At 40.3% G+C, this 16,474-nt stretch overlaps 1 protein-coding gene across 3 annotated transcripts in view; it reads right to left on the minus strand.

The window, feature by feature from the left end:
• MCOLN2 (mucolipin TRP cation channel 2) overlaps nucleotides 1–16,474 on the minus strand; it is a 35,377-nt gene that overhangs the window by 11,123 nt on the left and 7,780 nt on the right. For all 3 annotated transcript variants that reach the window (XM_006277510.4, XM_059728010.1, XM_014594590.3), the window contains exons 3-9: nucleotides 14,754–14,927; nucleotides 8,168–8,321; nucleotides 7,472–7,565; nucleotides 7,282–7,378; nucleotides 6,078–6,177; nucleotides 2,225–2,340; nucleotides 1,031–1,180 (exon numbers count right to left, since the gene is read on the minus strand). In XM_006277510.4, the coding sequence (XP_006277572.2) occupies nucleotides 1,031–1,180; nucleotides 2,225–2,340; nucleotides 6,078–6,177; nucleotides 7,282–7,378; nucleotides 7,472–7,565; nucleotides 8,168–8,321; nucleotides 14,754–14,927 (885 nt within the window). The remainder of the gene's footprint in view (nucleotides 1–1,030; nucleotides 1,181–2,224; nucleotides 2,341–6,077; nucleotides 6,178–7,281; nucleotides 7,379–7,471; nucleotides 7,566–8,167; nucleotides 8,322–14,753; nucleotides 14,928–16,474) is intronic.

A 16,474-nucleotide genomic window follows, 5' to 3' on the forward strand; every position in this document is an offset into this window, starting at 1 on the left:
AACCTAAACGAGTTAAGTCTGATACTACATCCATCCAGATTGATCTTAAACAGGTTTTGGCCACTTTGAAGGTAGTTTATGTACACTGAACTTCTGTTGTGTTACAGACTTGAGCCCGTTTCTGTTCACTTATACCATGGTTTGTGTGCAATTTCTGTCCCTAGCCTTAGAGTCTACTGTTTGTCAAGAGACCATTTCTTGATTGATCTTATTCAGAGTATCGTTTATAACAAAAGCACTGCTCATTAGTCACTTCTTAAGAAGTGATGGTAATATTTCTACTCCATGTCCCAGGTACACATAACAAACATGGTTCCTCATGTAGTCATGCCTGGCATATTTAGACCCTGATCCTTGAAATATAGATTTCATAGACATTAGGGCTGGAAGGGACCTCGGAAGATCATCAAGTCCAGCCCCCCGCCCAAAGGGCAGGACGTCAGCTGGGGTCATAGGATTCCAGCAAGATAAGCATCCAGTTTCATCTTGAAGGTGTAATCTCTACATACTGCTGAGACAAACAAGAGGCAACAATTTGCAGAGTGTTAGCACACCTTCTACAGAATTTTAATGCATGTAAAAAAACCTGGACATTAAGGGCAGATTTTTTTGTTGGCTTTATTAAAATACAGCATGAGCCACATGCGTTTAATCTTTCAAAAGTACCTATAACCATATCTACTTTATATAATTGTTCATTTTCTTTTTATGTAGTTCTACAAAACTAATGTATATACATTTTGCATCTGCTTTAGTGTTTGCCTTAAGGACTCAAGAGGGAAAGTGTAAGCCCAGATAAAGAAGTACAACGCACTCTGGTCTGAGAGCTGAGAGCTGAGCTGGTACCAGACAGAAAATGCACAACTGGTGGCAATGGATGAGGAGGAAAAGTAATAGCAACAAAAAAGAAGAGAAACCAGACCAAACTACTGAAACAGAACAGTCAGATTTGGTTTCCCTTACTGCAAGCAGGTTTAATACACATAAGATTAAATGCATGCAAGAACAACATTAGAATGTTAACTCTCACCTTGGCTTTTATTTCCATTTTAAGTATAGATCCAACAATTGTCATCATATCACTGATAATCACCAGGACATACCATCCATTTATAAATTCCAGACGGTCAGCATGACAGACGTGGCGTTGATATTTTTCCAGGAAAAAATTCACAAATCTCTGCATTAAATAAGTATTTAGATATCCGATTACTGATTCCCCCTTTTGGAGAAGGAATCTCTCCTACAAGTGCTCTAGCACCAGAGCAGAGCTCAAGTACATACTTGAATTAGACATGTTGAAAGAACATACTGCTTCTATATTATTTGTTAGAGTTAGATTAATATGAAGGCAACAATAGTAACAACAACAACAAGTCAGCATAGGAAAAGAGATATTTAATTGCATCTCTGCCACGTAAACGCTATTTTTACTGCTGTTCATACCAACTGCATGTTCTACATTATGCATGCCAACTCACTGACTGTCCCTTGCGTCCCCTACTGACAGGTGAGTGCTCCTATCCCAGCTCCTCAGACCAGTATGACAAACCCTTTGCTGAACTGTGTCCCATTCACCTTTGTCCTGTTTGCAGATTACACAGATAGCATGTTGATTAAGGTAACTGGATACTATATATCCTGTGTTCTCCTCTTTCCACTTAGGCACCCACACCCTAGCTCCCTTCAGGAGCAGATTTTCCAACGAACAGCAACCAGAAAAAGTAAGAAAAAGTATCAGACCCCTCCTTTCAGGAATTTACTTAATGAAAATTTAAATGTCTGAACATTTAAAAGAAAAAAAAACAACTCAGAACTCAGGGTTAAGAACACTTATTTTAAGGATGCATGCTTTTTGCTGCTTAGAACAAGAAATGCAAAGTTTGGGAGAATTTTATACAAGATTCTTTGAACAAAGTCAATTGCAAAACATCCAGAAGATGTTAATGGGCAAAGATTTCACCTTGTAGATATTAAATTATCTTTTTTATTACAGAAACATTCAGGAGTGCTACTTTGCACTGCTGGGAGCAACTAGCTGTAGAGGCACGCAGTAAAACTGAGCTCTCAGGCTGGACCTAGACCGTTTCCTATCTTGCCTCCATGCTTTCTAAGAGTGCATCACATTCACCTAACAACCCAAAATTAAATCACTGTTCAGTAGAACTAAAAACTTAGAAAACAGTGGGAACATAATACACAGAGACAAGAAAGCTGTACTTACTTTTTGAAGTTTTAGAGCAAGAATAATGGATCGTGTGCAGAGAATAAGGGAAGCAAAGCAACTTACAATGACAAATCCATCAAACACCAGAATGTACTGAGTGTTCTTCTGAACAACTATTTAAAAAAATATGAAGAATTAGATTTCTACATATTTGTTTCAGCAAAGAACTTAAAAAGTGGTCTGCAAATGACAAAGAGCTTCAATAAGTATTGAAGCAGTTATATTGTTATCTTACTTCAAAAACAGCCTGAAAGTAATGCAATTTTCTTTAAACTATTTGAAATTAAGAAATTTTGTTGACAGATCAAATTTTGCCTACCATAGAGTAATGTCTTTCTACTCATCCATTTTTTTCAAAGTGTATTAGTTACTTCACAGAAGCTGCATATGACAGAAATTGGCACATGAACTTAATTAAACAGAAGGATTTCCCTCCCTCACCTTCCCCCAACATCTATGAAGATGAAATAAATATTGTTTTATGGATCTCTCAACTTATACCAAAAACTGCTACAGCAGCAAGGAAATTCAAGGCACATTTCCAAGTCAGTGACAATATTCAACAGATCCAGTGGAGAGAGAATTCTCTCAATTTAAGTAAATATATTCCTTCTTTTCAAAAATGTGTCAAAAGTAATTTTTTTTTTTACATATTTCATACACACACACACAATAAAATATAATATATGCATGCCTTCTGATATTTATTCAGGGACTTAAATAGCCTTTTGTATGTAAGCATTTTGCACATAGTACAGAACGAAGCCATTTATCAACTAAGATCAGTAAACTGAATTAAACTAATCAACTATTTGTTATGCAGGTAAATTACAGGAAAATAGACAGTTGTAAGAAATTAATACATGGCTACAAGCCCCAGAACACAAATGAGTAGAAAACTAAATAACACAACTCCAATATCATTAAGACTAGGGTAGAAGAGGGAGCAATAAGTAGGTGGGCTCCAATCATGGGCAGATCCAGGATTGACTAAATGGGGGTACAGTACAACACCCTTCAGGTGGGGAAGTGGGGTAGGAACAAGGCATGGTTGCAGCCCCTGGGCTGGCAGGTGACACCAGGGAGCCAGGCAGGGAGCAGATGTACTTTGTGGGGGCATGACCTGCCCACTACCACTGCTACCCCAGGCTGACTCAGCGGGGAGGAGGGGGTTAGGGGGAGTCCCAGAGCATATGGAGCCAGGCTCTGTCAAACAGCAGTGGCAACACCCAGGTTTTTCCCCCTAGTACTGCTCCCCCCTCACCCCTTCCCTGCAGGTGTCTCCTGCTGGCTAGGAGCAGGCACTGGAGGAAGAACCCTTTGATGCCCCCCCCATCCTCAGCCAAGCCCAGCTCCCCACACAGCTGCTCCCTGCAGCACAGCTGGAATGGGGCAAGAGTGGTTCTGGGGCACCCTGCATCAGCCCAGGGCAGTGTGGGGCAGGTTCCTCCTTCAGTGCCTGCTCCCAGCCAGCAGGGTGACACAGGGTGGGGGCAGTAGGGAGCAAGAGCAGGAAGAAGAAACCTGCCCACTGTGGCTGGGGTGGGAGATGAATAGCTTTGGGGTTTCTGCTGCACTTGGGGACAGAGGTGATGGTACCAGAAGGGGAATGCAACTGCATTGCTGCACCCCCCCATTGAATCTGCCCCTAACTCCAACCATACCAAAAAAAAAAAAAAAAAAGTAATGGGTCATTTGGCTAAAGAGAAAATTCTTCCTGCATTGTTCTTTTTAAAATCAAGACCTCCTGTAGTGCAACACAAAATCCTATCAGTTTTACTACTGTATCCTAGCCTTTAATAGCAATTGTGAGGTTCACATTCATTAAAAACTGGTGACACAGGCATGTAGCACTTTGCCTTACTAAGCATTTTTCTGAAGTGAAGCCTTTAAAAACATTCATATCTTCCTTAAGATCAGAAGAATGCTTAAACAATGCAAGAAAAATGTAGATACTGCTCTTATTTGTATTGCTCACCAGAAATAGCAGTATGGACAATCTTATTTCTCACAAAGCCCTTAGAGTCACAGTAAGCTTCTAGTCAAAAGGAAAGAATTTTAAAGTTCCAGGGGGAAAAAAAAAGTTGCAGGTGCCTGAGTTTCAGTACTCATCATTGCTCGAAAAGCCTGTGTTGAAATTCAGCTTACTGAAACTAAGTGATAGAAGAATCAAATGGCAGGGACAGGGTACCAGCATATCAGGGCTGCTCAGTGCCACAAAGCAGTGGCGGGGCAACCTTCATCCTGGTGAGTGAAGGGGACAGGGCGAGCTCTGATTTTCCATGATTAAAAACCCCAAATCAAACACCAACATATATAGGTATTTAGAATTTTATTATAATGACTGAGGTATTGTTAGGCTTCCAAATTGCCTTAAAATTGTAAATATATCAATAAAACATTTTGTTCAACGGTTACCTATATATATTCATTTTAATCACAGAAAAACACAGACTTTGGGGTTTTTAATCAGATAATTCTGGATTTTTTTAACAGAGAAAATCAGGATCCCTGCTGATGACATTACATAGTCATTTTAACCAGTGAGCCATCACCCTTGTATCTGGTAAGTCTGACAAGCAGACCACTGGTTAACTGCTTTTGTATAGCTGCCTGCATGCATCTTAGATCACAACCCACAAAGGGAGGAACAACTGTTTACTTATCAGGTGAACACAGGAGCAGAGCACATGGCACAGATCCATAAGGATTAAACTGTATACCCAGAGATTCCTTCTGCTGAGGTACTAAAGTGACTGAAATAACCGTTATGGGACCATAGTCAGATATTTCATCCAGGACCTTAGAAATGCCTAGGAGATGCACATGCATTTAAGTAACAAAAATATACTCTTTTGAAATAGGTTTTTGCTCCTGTTGCAACACAGATCTTCAGACTGACTCTGGCAATATAAACCAGCTCTCAAGCTGGCTTTTGTCTGCCCCTTAGAAATTTCTAGTATACTAGCACTGTTTCTACACTAAACCCCTTCTAGTCCTTGTGTTCTCTAGAGTGCCAGGTGTGGGGGAGAAGAGGGGAAATGGGAATAAATAGTTGATTAGTTTAATTTAGAGTTTACTGATCTTACTCCTTGCTCCTATCCCCACTGAGCTCTATACACAGGATGTCCCTTTGGCCATGAAAGTTCATGCCTCTCTAAACAGCTAGTCTGCTGCCTCCCCTTTAAAAATAAAACAAAAAAAGAAACACACAGCTAAATTAATCTTTCTGCTCAGAGAAATAAGATAGGAAAACAAGAGGTGGTGCCAACACTACCATGGTCAGAGAAAGTTAATGCAAAGGCCAATAGGGAAATCCAGGTAAATAAAAAGAGGTAAGTTCAGGGAGAACACCAGCAGAGACAAGAATAAAAACAAGATCTCACTTCCTAGCCCACTTGGCTATATCTCCCAAACAGACAGCCAAGGAGGAACAAAATAAATGACTACATGCATTTGGTGAGAACAGGAGAAGGGAAGAAGGGTTATCACTAGCACAGAAAAAGAATGTACAACTAGGAGAAAATTAAAAGAAAAAATGAAGGTGAATATAAAAAATATTTCCTAATGCCAGTCTCCTTTGTGGAAATGACATAGGCTACAAACCTGGGCCATTTAAAAAAAAAATTAAATTAATGCACTAGAGAGTATAAGGCAGGGAGTGATACCATAATCATCTCTATCTTTCTATTATTCACTGGTCAATAGCGACCTAGTGTGAATGTTCTTTTTAGTAAAATTAGCCCATTGTTTATTAATATGGGCACATATAGAACCAGTCATAATAGAAATTGAGTGAAGATTTGCGGGAAGCAACAAGTTTTCATCACACAGCATGCACAATACTTACTGGAACCAGATATATACCAATCCTTGCATTCTTGAATATCGGCATCACTATCAAAGTAGATCTTCACCTTACCACTGTGTGCTTTGTTGTTGAAAGTAATCTGCAAAACACAAATAAAAATTCATCATTTGAATTTTATATATAAAAGCAAAATAGTAAGTTATACTAGTCTTAAAAAGGCCTTGAAAGACAAAGCAATACCCAGCCGTATGAAGACAGTACATCTGAAAACTTTTTTTTTTTTTTTTTTGAGACAACAGCTAAAACAAAACATTTAAGAAGTTAATTCAAAGCTTTGAGTTTTCTTCTGAAAAACAAAACATTCATATAATGTGAAGAGGGAACAGTGTCTGAGAAGGGGTAGTTACCAGCTCTAAAACAGGTCAGAAAAACAAGAGTCCTCTTTGGTAGATTGTCTCATTTACACAGCTGTAATCTTACTGACTTCAGTAAGATGCACAGTAGGGCTGTGCGAAGCTTCAGTCACCAATTTGATTTGGAGATTTGGTCCGATTTGGCAGCCAAATCTATGAATCGAATCAGGAGACCCGTTAATCTCTCCGAATCAAATCGGAGTCATTCGACAATTCGGCCATAGACACAGCTTTATACATTTTTTCTACATACCTTGAGGTTCCAGGCGCAGCTCATGAACGCTGAGATGATAGGGCGGATGGAGTGTCCCACAGGAGCGCAGGGGGTTCCCCCGCACACTTGGCAACAGACCCAGAAGTGGACCAGAAGTACCAATCGGCAGCGGGGGGACCCCTGGTGCCCCCCCAGACCCAGGAAGCACCAGTCACCGAGCCGGGGGGGGCCAGGGGAGCAGTGTCCCTGTGCGCTCCATAGCGGACCCGAAAGTGGACTGGAAGTACTTCTCCACCCCACAACGCTCCCATGGGACGCTCAATCTGAAAAAACATATAAAGCTGTCTATCTCCAAATCAGAATCGAATCTTCAGATTCAGATTTGACCAAGTCAAATTGAGACAGTGATGTGAATCAGCGAATCGAATGAGTGTCCCCTGAATCAGGCCGAATCCAAATCAAATCCTGCCAACTTCGCACACCCCTAATTCACAGCTGTTACTGTCATTAATTACATACTATTACTTTTAATTTGTAGCTAGGTTGTAAATGAAACAAAATTTGCCAAAATTTTAGACAACTTGATTCTATGCATGTAAGCCTGGAATTTACTTACAGTATTCTGAAATGCATAGCAGTCAGGCAGTTCACGGGCGTGGATTGTTTGTAGATCAATGCCCTTAAGTTTAAAGGAGAGTTCAACCTGTATAAGCCTAAACAAAAAGAATAAGATAGAAATCAGAAAAGTTAAGTGTAGTATATTCCATTATTTTCATATGATTAATGCATCTTTAAAAAAAGTTTACCTATAAAATTCAAGATTGAAAAATGATGAATTCTTTATGTCCAAGTCATTAACCTTCTTATTAGCTAGTGCCTGTGGTTCTAAGCGAATACAATCTAAAAAAGGAAGAGAAAGATATTTTTACAAGTCTTATATTTAAAAAGGGATTCAAATATGGAAGGTACTCAAAGTTAGGTCCTGACCTGACAAACTATTCATTGTAAGCACCTCTGCTTATGTGGAGCCCCAATGAAGTTAATCTGAGATCCTGAGCAGCTGCCAGTTTTGAGGTGCTACTTTGAAAGCAGCAGGCTGTCCCTGAACAGGTTTACTAATGGACTCCCCTCCCTGAGTAGGGAAGGAGGCGAGGAGAGGCAGGAAGGAGAGCCACAGGTCCTAGTAACTCCTTATAATGCCTCCTGGCTGGAAAGCATGCTGCCACACGCTCTTATAATAATCTCAAACCAGGGGGCTCTATCTGAGGGATTGCATCTGCCTGTGCCTGTACTGCCTCATTTTTGCAGCATTCAAAATGCTGGGGTACTTGTAAGATTTGTAGTGCTATATCTTTCCAAGTTAACTTTTCCTATGTCATTGTAAAAGTACAACTGCTGCACAAAAACTTATTAGTTTTTCAAAAAAAATCATTGTTGATTTGTCATTACAGTACAGAAAGCCTCCACAGCAGCACTTTTTAAAAATTGTAGAAGGATTGTACCTGTTTCAATGGCAACATCTATATTCAGCGTATCATTGGACGGAAGCATTGTGCCTTTCTTGTACTGCTGTTTACATATTTTTAAGCCTGACCCATCATCTTCGTCATGTTCATAACCAAGTGTTCCCAGGGATACATTCTTTAATTGATGGTACTAATTCAAGAACAAAAGTCTCAGTTAACTTAATTTATTTCTTACCTTATTCCTTAATGTATGGCTTTAAGTATTTACTAATGCCTAAGTAAATGAGTGTGGGCAAGAATATTTTTTTTTTCTTTCCTGCATGAGACTAGTCCATAATACAACTTTTAAGGTAACCTTTGTCCATGTATTGCAAAAATCAACAAGTTCAACCTCCATGCAAGGTACACAAATAAATGAATGCCACACAGACACAGGAGTCAAACATTCCAAATCAGCAGCAAGGTCTAAACTACTCTCCACAAGTCTCAAATAGCTGGTAACATCCTGCTACTACCCAGGGGCATATTATGCAACTTATATTAAAAAGTATTAGGCTCAACTGGTCCAGCTGCTTCAAAACCCTTACATGAAAAATGTTATGATTTTCAGAATTAGAAATATATATTTAAAACAAAGTTAGCACAATCGTCTTAACAAAAGAGCTTTAATGAGATGGCCAGTTAGAACAAAAGAAATTCGAAGCCTTTAATAAAACATCTCAGAGGAAAAACCCCAAACTGTTGATGATTTTGGTAATTATAATTCCGCCCACCGCCCCAGACAAGAGCCAAGGTGAGCAGCTTCAGAAAAGGGTTGGGATGACCCACCACTATTAGACAACTAGGTTATTGCCACCCAGTCAGACTCAAACCACGTAGAATCATAGAAAATAAAGGTTGGAAGGGACCTCAGGAGATCATCTTTCTAGTCTAACCCCAAGCTCAAAGCAGGACCATGCCCAGTTAGACCATTACATCCCAGCCAGGGCTTTGTCTAGCTCGGCCTTAAAAACCTCCAAGGATAGAGATTCCACCACCTCTCTAGGTAACCTGTTCCAGTGCTTCACCACCCTCCTAATGTGAAAATGTTTCCTAATATCCAATCTAAAAATTCCCTTGCTGCAACTTGAGACCATTGCTCCTTGTTCTGTCAATGTTTTATTTTTGGCTCTTTCCTATTTCCCCCTTCCCTCTCCCCATCACCCTGCTCCCACTTCCAACCCTATCCCATTAGGGAGACAAAGCAGAAAAGAAGAGTTGCTGCCTGGAAGGTTTGGGAAGTCATTTCACCTTTCTGCCCTCCCATTTTCTGATCTGTACAATACGGAATAATACAGACATTATTTAAGATCTACCAATGAAAAGAGCTATATATAAGCCAGATAAGATGTTTGCTAGGGCCATGCTTTTCAGGCTTGTACACTACTGGAGAGACTAGCAGGGACTCAGCTCTTCATATAAAATTCAGACACTTGCATTGCCTAGGAAGTGACCATGAAAATAACTGTTTGTCTGCCAACTCAGCTGAACACCAATGAATATTGCTCAAAGGAGCTTGACAGACAGATAATAAAGGAAGGCCAAACCATCACAACTAACTTATGCACCTCCACCACAAATATCAAGAGCACCTAAATGCCCTGCCAACAGGCTAATGCTATAGTCAAACATCCTTTGAAGGTTTCCAGAAGGCTTATCTGTATGCTTTTCTAAGGGGAAATCCTGCCTCAATCTCCTAGAGTTCTCCCAGGCTGTTAACAAGCGTATAAAAAAGGGGAATCCAGTTGACATAACATATTTGGATTTTCAAAAAGCCTTTCAACAAGGTACCCCAAAGGCTTTTAAAAAACTGGGCTGCCAAGGATTGGAGGGAAGGTTATTTTGTGGTTTGAGACCTGGTTAAAAGACAGGAAGCAAAGGATATGGCTAAATGGTCACTTTTCAGGATACAGGAAGCACAAAAGAGGGATCCTGCAAGGATATGTGCTGGGCTTGGTTTTGTTCAACATTTTCAATCACCTGGAAATGGGGATACACAGTGAAAACTCCAAATTTGCAGATGATACTAAGTTGGTCCAGGTAGTCAAATCCCAAGCTGACAGAAAAAGTACAGAAAGATATCATCAAGCTGAGTGGGCAGAAAGTGGCAGATGAACTTCAGTGTTGACAAGTACAAGATAATGCACTTGGGGAAAATAACCTCAACTATATGTGCACAATGCTGAGAAAGAGACCTTAGAGTCATTGTAAAGAGTTCTTTTAAAAAAAAACAACAAAAAAAACACCAACCCCCCACCCCTCCCCCCACAAAAACCCCAAACCCAAAACAGCTCAATATGCAGCAGCAACCCAAAACTAAATAAAAATGTTAGACATCATTAAAAAGGCATTGAAAACAAAATGGAAGATGTCATGCCACTACACAAATCCATGATGCACCCAAATACTGAATACTGTATGCAGTGGTCTCTGCATCTCAGAAAGGATGCATTAAAATTAGAAGAAGTACATAGAAGGGCATTCAAGATGATCTAGGGTATGAAGCAGCTAGCCTTTTTAATCTCTGCTGATATGGCAGGACTCCTGAGTTTTGAAAGGAGAAGGATTTTTTTTGGCCGGGGGGGGGGGGAGGGGGGGCGGCTTGAAATGTGACAGAGGTCTATAAAAATCATGAAGTGTGGACAAAGTGAACAGGGAACTGTTATTCACCTATTCTAGAATGCTAGAATTAGAATGCACCCACTGAAGTTTACAAGAGACAGGTTTAAAATTAAGAGAAAGGGGTTTGGTTTTTATTTATATTAAATCCCCCCCAAAACAACAACAAACAGATCACACAGTTAACTTGTGGAACTCATTACCACAGGAGTTTGTAGAGGCAGATAGTATAGCCAGGTTTAAAAAGGGACTAAATAGAATAATTGATAATAGATTCACTAATTATTAAACAGAACCGTCATGAGTATCTCTCTAAACCAATGACGGTTGATGCCAGGGGGGTATGACAGGGGATGCACCACTCTAGACATACCCTATAAAGCATTCACTTCTCAGGGTTTCTCTTGGGAATCATGTTTGCAAACTAAGTGCTAACATTGCATAGCACTCTGCATGCGAAGCATCTCAAGGTACCCCAGGGTGGCATGGCATCCTGCTCAGGAACCTAACTACATATGGTCAAGGTTATAAAAAAAGAACCTAGCAATTCTGGGTGGCCAATCTGAAACAGTTTGAAGGGGTGTAAAAACATGTATAATCCCTGAAACTGTCCTGTCTTGAGTTTTATTCCAAAAAGTCAGCAGCCTTTTCTTTGAAAAACAAACTTCATATATTCAATCTAGCTGGAATCATAGAATCATAAAAAATTAGGGTTGGAAGAGACCTCAGAAGGTCATTTATTCCAACCCCTGCTCAAAGCAGCACCAGTCCCAACTAGATCATTCCAGCCACGGCTTTGTACCTTAAAAACCTCCAAGGATGGAGATTCTACCACCTCTCTAGGTAACCTGTTCCAGTGTTTCACCACCCTCCAAACAAGAATTTTTTTCCTAACGTCCAACTTAAATCTCCCTTGCTGCAACTTGAGACCTTTGTTCCTTGTTCTGTCATCTTTCACCACTGAGAAAAGTCTTGCTCCATCCTCTTTGGAACCACCTTTCAGGTACTTAAAGGTTGCTAGTAAATCCACCCTCAGTCTTCTCTTCTGCAAACAAGCCCAGTTCCCTCAGCCTCTCCTCTCAAGTCATATGCCCCAGCTCCCTCACCATTTTTGTTGCCCTCCACTAGACTCTCCCCAACTTGTCCACATTCTTTCTATAGTGGGGGGCCCAAAATCGGACACAGTACTCCAGATGTGGCCTCACATAGAGGGGAATAGTTATTTCCCTCAACCTGCTGGTTCATTCCTATTAATGCAGCCCAGTATGCCATTAGCCTTCTTGGCAACCAGGGCACACTGTTGACTCATATCCATCTTATTGTCCATTGTAACCCCCAGGTCCTTTCCTTCAGAGCTCCTGCTTAGCCCACTGGTCCCAAGACTGTAGCAGTGTATGGGATTCTTTTGTCCTAAATGCAGGACTAATGAGATTTCTGTTGGCCCAATCCTCCAATTTGTCTAGGTCACTCTGCATCCTAGCTGTACCCTACTGCACCCCCCAGCCTGGTGCCATCTGTGAACTTGCTAAGGGTGCAAAATCCATCCCATCTTCCAGATCGTTCATGAAGATATTGAACAAAATAGGCCTCAGGACCCTGGATCCTCCTTCTTCCCTTTCTTAAAAGATGGGCACTACTATATTTGCCCTTTTCCCATCATCCGGGACCCAGCCCAATTGCTATGAGTTTTCAAAGAAAATGGTCAGCAGCCCTACAACTGCATCAGCCAACTCCCTCGGCACCCTCAGATGCACTGCATCTGGCCCCATGGACTAGTACGCACCCAGATTTTCTCAACTGTCCCTAACCTGTCACCACTGAGGGCTGCTCACTCTCTCCCCAAACTGTGTGGTCTGGTGCAGTAGTCTGGGAGCTGACCTTGCCTGTGAAGACTGAGGTGAAAAAGGCATTGAGCACTTCAGCTGTTTCCTCATCATCTGTCACTAGGTTGCCTCCCTCATTCAGTAAGGGACCCACACCTTCCCTGACCTTCCTCTAGTTGTTAACATACTTGTAGGAACTTTTCTTGTTACCCTTCATGTCCCTTGCTAGCTGTAACTCCAATTGTGCTTTGGTCTTCCTTCTTCTCTGTGTGCCTGAGAAATATTCTTATACTCCTCCCTAGTTGTTCATCCAATCTTCCACTTCTTGTAAACTTATTTTTTGTGTTTAAGCTCACCAAACAGTTCTCTGCTAAGCCAAGCTGGTTGCTTGCCACATTTGCTATTCTTCCTGCACATCCAGATGACTTGTTCCCATAAGGTTTCTTTAAAATACAACCAGCTCTCCTGGACTCCTTTCCCCCTAAGCCTGTTCTCCCAAGGATCCTGCCCATCAGTTCCCTGAGGGAGTCAAAGTCTGCTTTTCTGAAGCCCAGGGTCCATACTCTGCTGCTCTCCTTTCTTCAGAATCACTCAGAGGCTGGAAGTGTGGACTGCTGCAAAATTACCTGGTCTAGTATAAGACTGTGGACAAAGCTCCTCTAAAAACAGGAAGATGTTTTTCTTTAATAAAGACATCATACAAAGAAACCTGATTTGATGCCAGTATTGCACACTTGGATCCTGTTTGATGATATAAAATCTATCACTTCACTACTGTCTTCTACCTGGGGCTTCAAATCAGCCTTAGTGCCTATAAGAGGAAGAAAGAAAGGAAAGAAAAAAGTAAAGTGGAAAGGTGAGAAAAGAAAGAAGAAATATTAAAAGCAAAAACAGCAGTATAACTGAGGAAAAAGTCTACAGGAAAAAAGACAGCAAATACCCATATGTACATGCCAGGATCAGAATTGTGGACTCACACTCGTATTTTAAACCCTCCCCTTCCCCCCCTTCCCTCCCAGGCCAGACTACTAGGCTCATTCTGTGCAGCAAAAAACCCTACAAATTTGTTCTACTGAACATTCTTCACAGTATCAAAGAAACTGCCAGGCAGCAGAGGCCTGATATCAGGACATGCCCAAACTAAAGGGATTGAAGCTATTTAAAACGCTATAGGTTGCTAAAGTGCTGTAAAATACAGCGCTTCAAATTTAATACCTCATTTAACAAGGGTTAATTTAAAGTGCTGTACCCATTTTAAAAAATGCCATAAAGCCATGCACTTCTGTTAGGTCACATCAATAAAGCGCTTTAAATAGCAAAAAAGCAACTTCTGTAGACACTTAGGGTGACCTTTGCATTTTACTAGCCCTGAGCAGCTATACTGGCTTTTTAAAAAGATGCCATCACCGAACCATGAAACATTGGTCAGTTCTAAATTAAATCCCAAAATTGCACAAATGCTCAAATGTCCCAGGACTGGGAAGGATCAAGAGTGTCATTCCCCACACTGCTGATCTTTACTGGGCCACAAGAGACCTGAGCCACATCTGATTTATAACACGGGAAGATTTCTGTTCTCCTTTTCAACTATATTCTAGTCAATGTACATGTTAGAAATCCCAACAACCAATTTGTGTTATCTATAAGTTTAGCTGCCCCTGACACTTTTTAAAAAAATAACTAAGGGAGTTGGAAATCGTCTTATTCACAATCCTTTAAAAATGCCATACAGAAAAATGAAAGTTGGTGCCCCAACATTCCTGGAAGCATTGCATTCCAGTGCTAAAGCTTCTAGCAATCTCACTACAAAGCTGCAATTGAATATAGCTAAAAGCATAAATTCGTTGAATACCTAGCACATATGTACCCCCAGGCCCATTTCTACTCAAAGTAAAAATCCATAGAACTTCTTTGACATAATTGGAAATCAAACTAATATTAACAGAAATTCAGAGTTGTGCATTTTGATAGCCATAAAACAACACTGAACAATGCCCCCACCCCAACCAGTAAGTTCCAGTTAAAATGGAACTTACTGGTTGCAAATACCTGAGCTAGAACAGAAAATAGATACCAATGACACATCTTAGTGACTATGACTTAATGCCATTCATTGCATACTGTTTACACAGAAAACTTACCTGATTAATAGCAAAAAAGATGCTGTCATAAACATCCTGCTGTGTGTATACACTTCTGCTATAATCGTCTTCATCAACACCTGGATAGTCTTTCAGAAATAGATGTTTAAATGCAACAGTGTTTTCTTCTTTGAAAGAAACTACTAACTGATTACTCAAACCAAAAAGGATAAGCTGAAAACAAAAACAAAAACAGCCAAAGTCAGTGTAGTGTTCCACCAGTAACATTTTGATGGCAGTAGAGTTCTCTACATCCTTAAATAATGGGTTAGTTACTAGTTAGAAAGTATGCAATTTCTATTCTGCATCACTATTAGGTGTTTAAGTGCTAACAAAACAAGGTCAAGAAATAATTTGTTCCTGAATCCAGAAGAAGAAATGTACATAATCAAAACAAAACAAGGTAAATCTCTACTTGAAAAGTTTAAAAAACCTGCACTATGAATCAATAAAACTATGAGCTTTCTGCTGGAAAAAGTCAATCATTTGACCTCATGCCCTCCTTTGATAGAGCAGCAATTCAGGCTGAAGCAATACTGAATTTTAAAAGGGCTTTCATAATCAAAGATAATTCCATTAAATAAAAGTTTATTGAGAGCAACATAATGGACTTGAGTTACTGGTAGTTACCAATACTGCCTTATGAAATCTGGTCAGTTCACAATTATTCTGCTGTCCCTTCCCATCTGGCAGTTTATCCCTAGAGCTGAATACTAAAGCAAGATTCAGTCTATTCTGACACCCTCAAGGGATGTAAAAAAAATCCCAAACGGTAATGGTAATTTTGCTGACAATTTTGATAATAATGTGGCAGGCATGTCAGAATGCAGTTTACTCTCCCCCTCTAAAACCAGGTGAAGCATTTTTAGACTAACAGTAGTAACTTTTTTTCATTTGTTATTCAAGAGTATGTGCCCAGTTACAGAAGGGGTCCATCCACTTATGAAAAACTTGCCATTACCACCATGCAACTTTCTATGCTACAGCTACCCTTCAATATCCCTTTAAAAAAACCTCTTAGGAAACATCAAATGCTTTACTCCAGGTATATTTGGGCAAACCAAGAGAGACACTGAAAGGGCTATGAAAGAACAGATCAAATGTAAGAGAGAGCGAAGAAACTCCAAACAAACTCCTGTCCTTGTTAGTAAAAAGTGAAAAATGCTGAGGACTCCTTGGTTTCTGCACAAATTTAACCTTTGTTTAAAGAAGTGCCAATGCATGCACCAGCAGAGAAAGAATTACATTAAGGAAGGGGTCTTCCTGAACCTGCAGACAGCTCTAGCACATCTGCTACTAAGTCTACTGGTAGAATGAACAGAAATCCAAACCCCAGGGCAATGTAGACAGTAACAGACAGTTTAATTTTACACACACATGCACACCCCCCACCTCAAGTGGAACATAATAGAGATACCAAGTGAAGGAGTCATTTTCCTCAAACCCAACAGCAGAGGGAGGCACTCCACATTGCTGTCAGACCACTCTTTCCCTGAATTTTTTCTTCTCAGCCAGAAGCAGAATTATTTGGCTCATTAGCCCAGAATTATCTCAAGTCCTACAAGAAGCCAGTAGAATGAGGGAGAGCACAGAAGAAAAAAGTACAAAGAAACTATCAGAGAATGAAAAAAGAAAGAGATAAGGACAGGCTGAAAATCCTTCTCTCAGATAAGTGAACTCCCAGGGTTTGTATTACTGCAGCTTTTTAAGGATAAAAAAGG

This window comes from Alligator mississippiensis, chromosome 5 (assembly GCF_030867095.1).
Source record: "Alligator mississippiensis isolate rAllMis1 chromosome 5, rAllMis1, whole genome shotgun sequence".
Taxonomy (NCBI): Eukaryota; Metazoa; Chordata; order Crocodylia; family Alligatoridae; genus Alligator; species Alligator mississippiensis.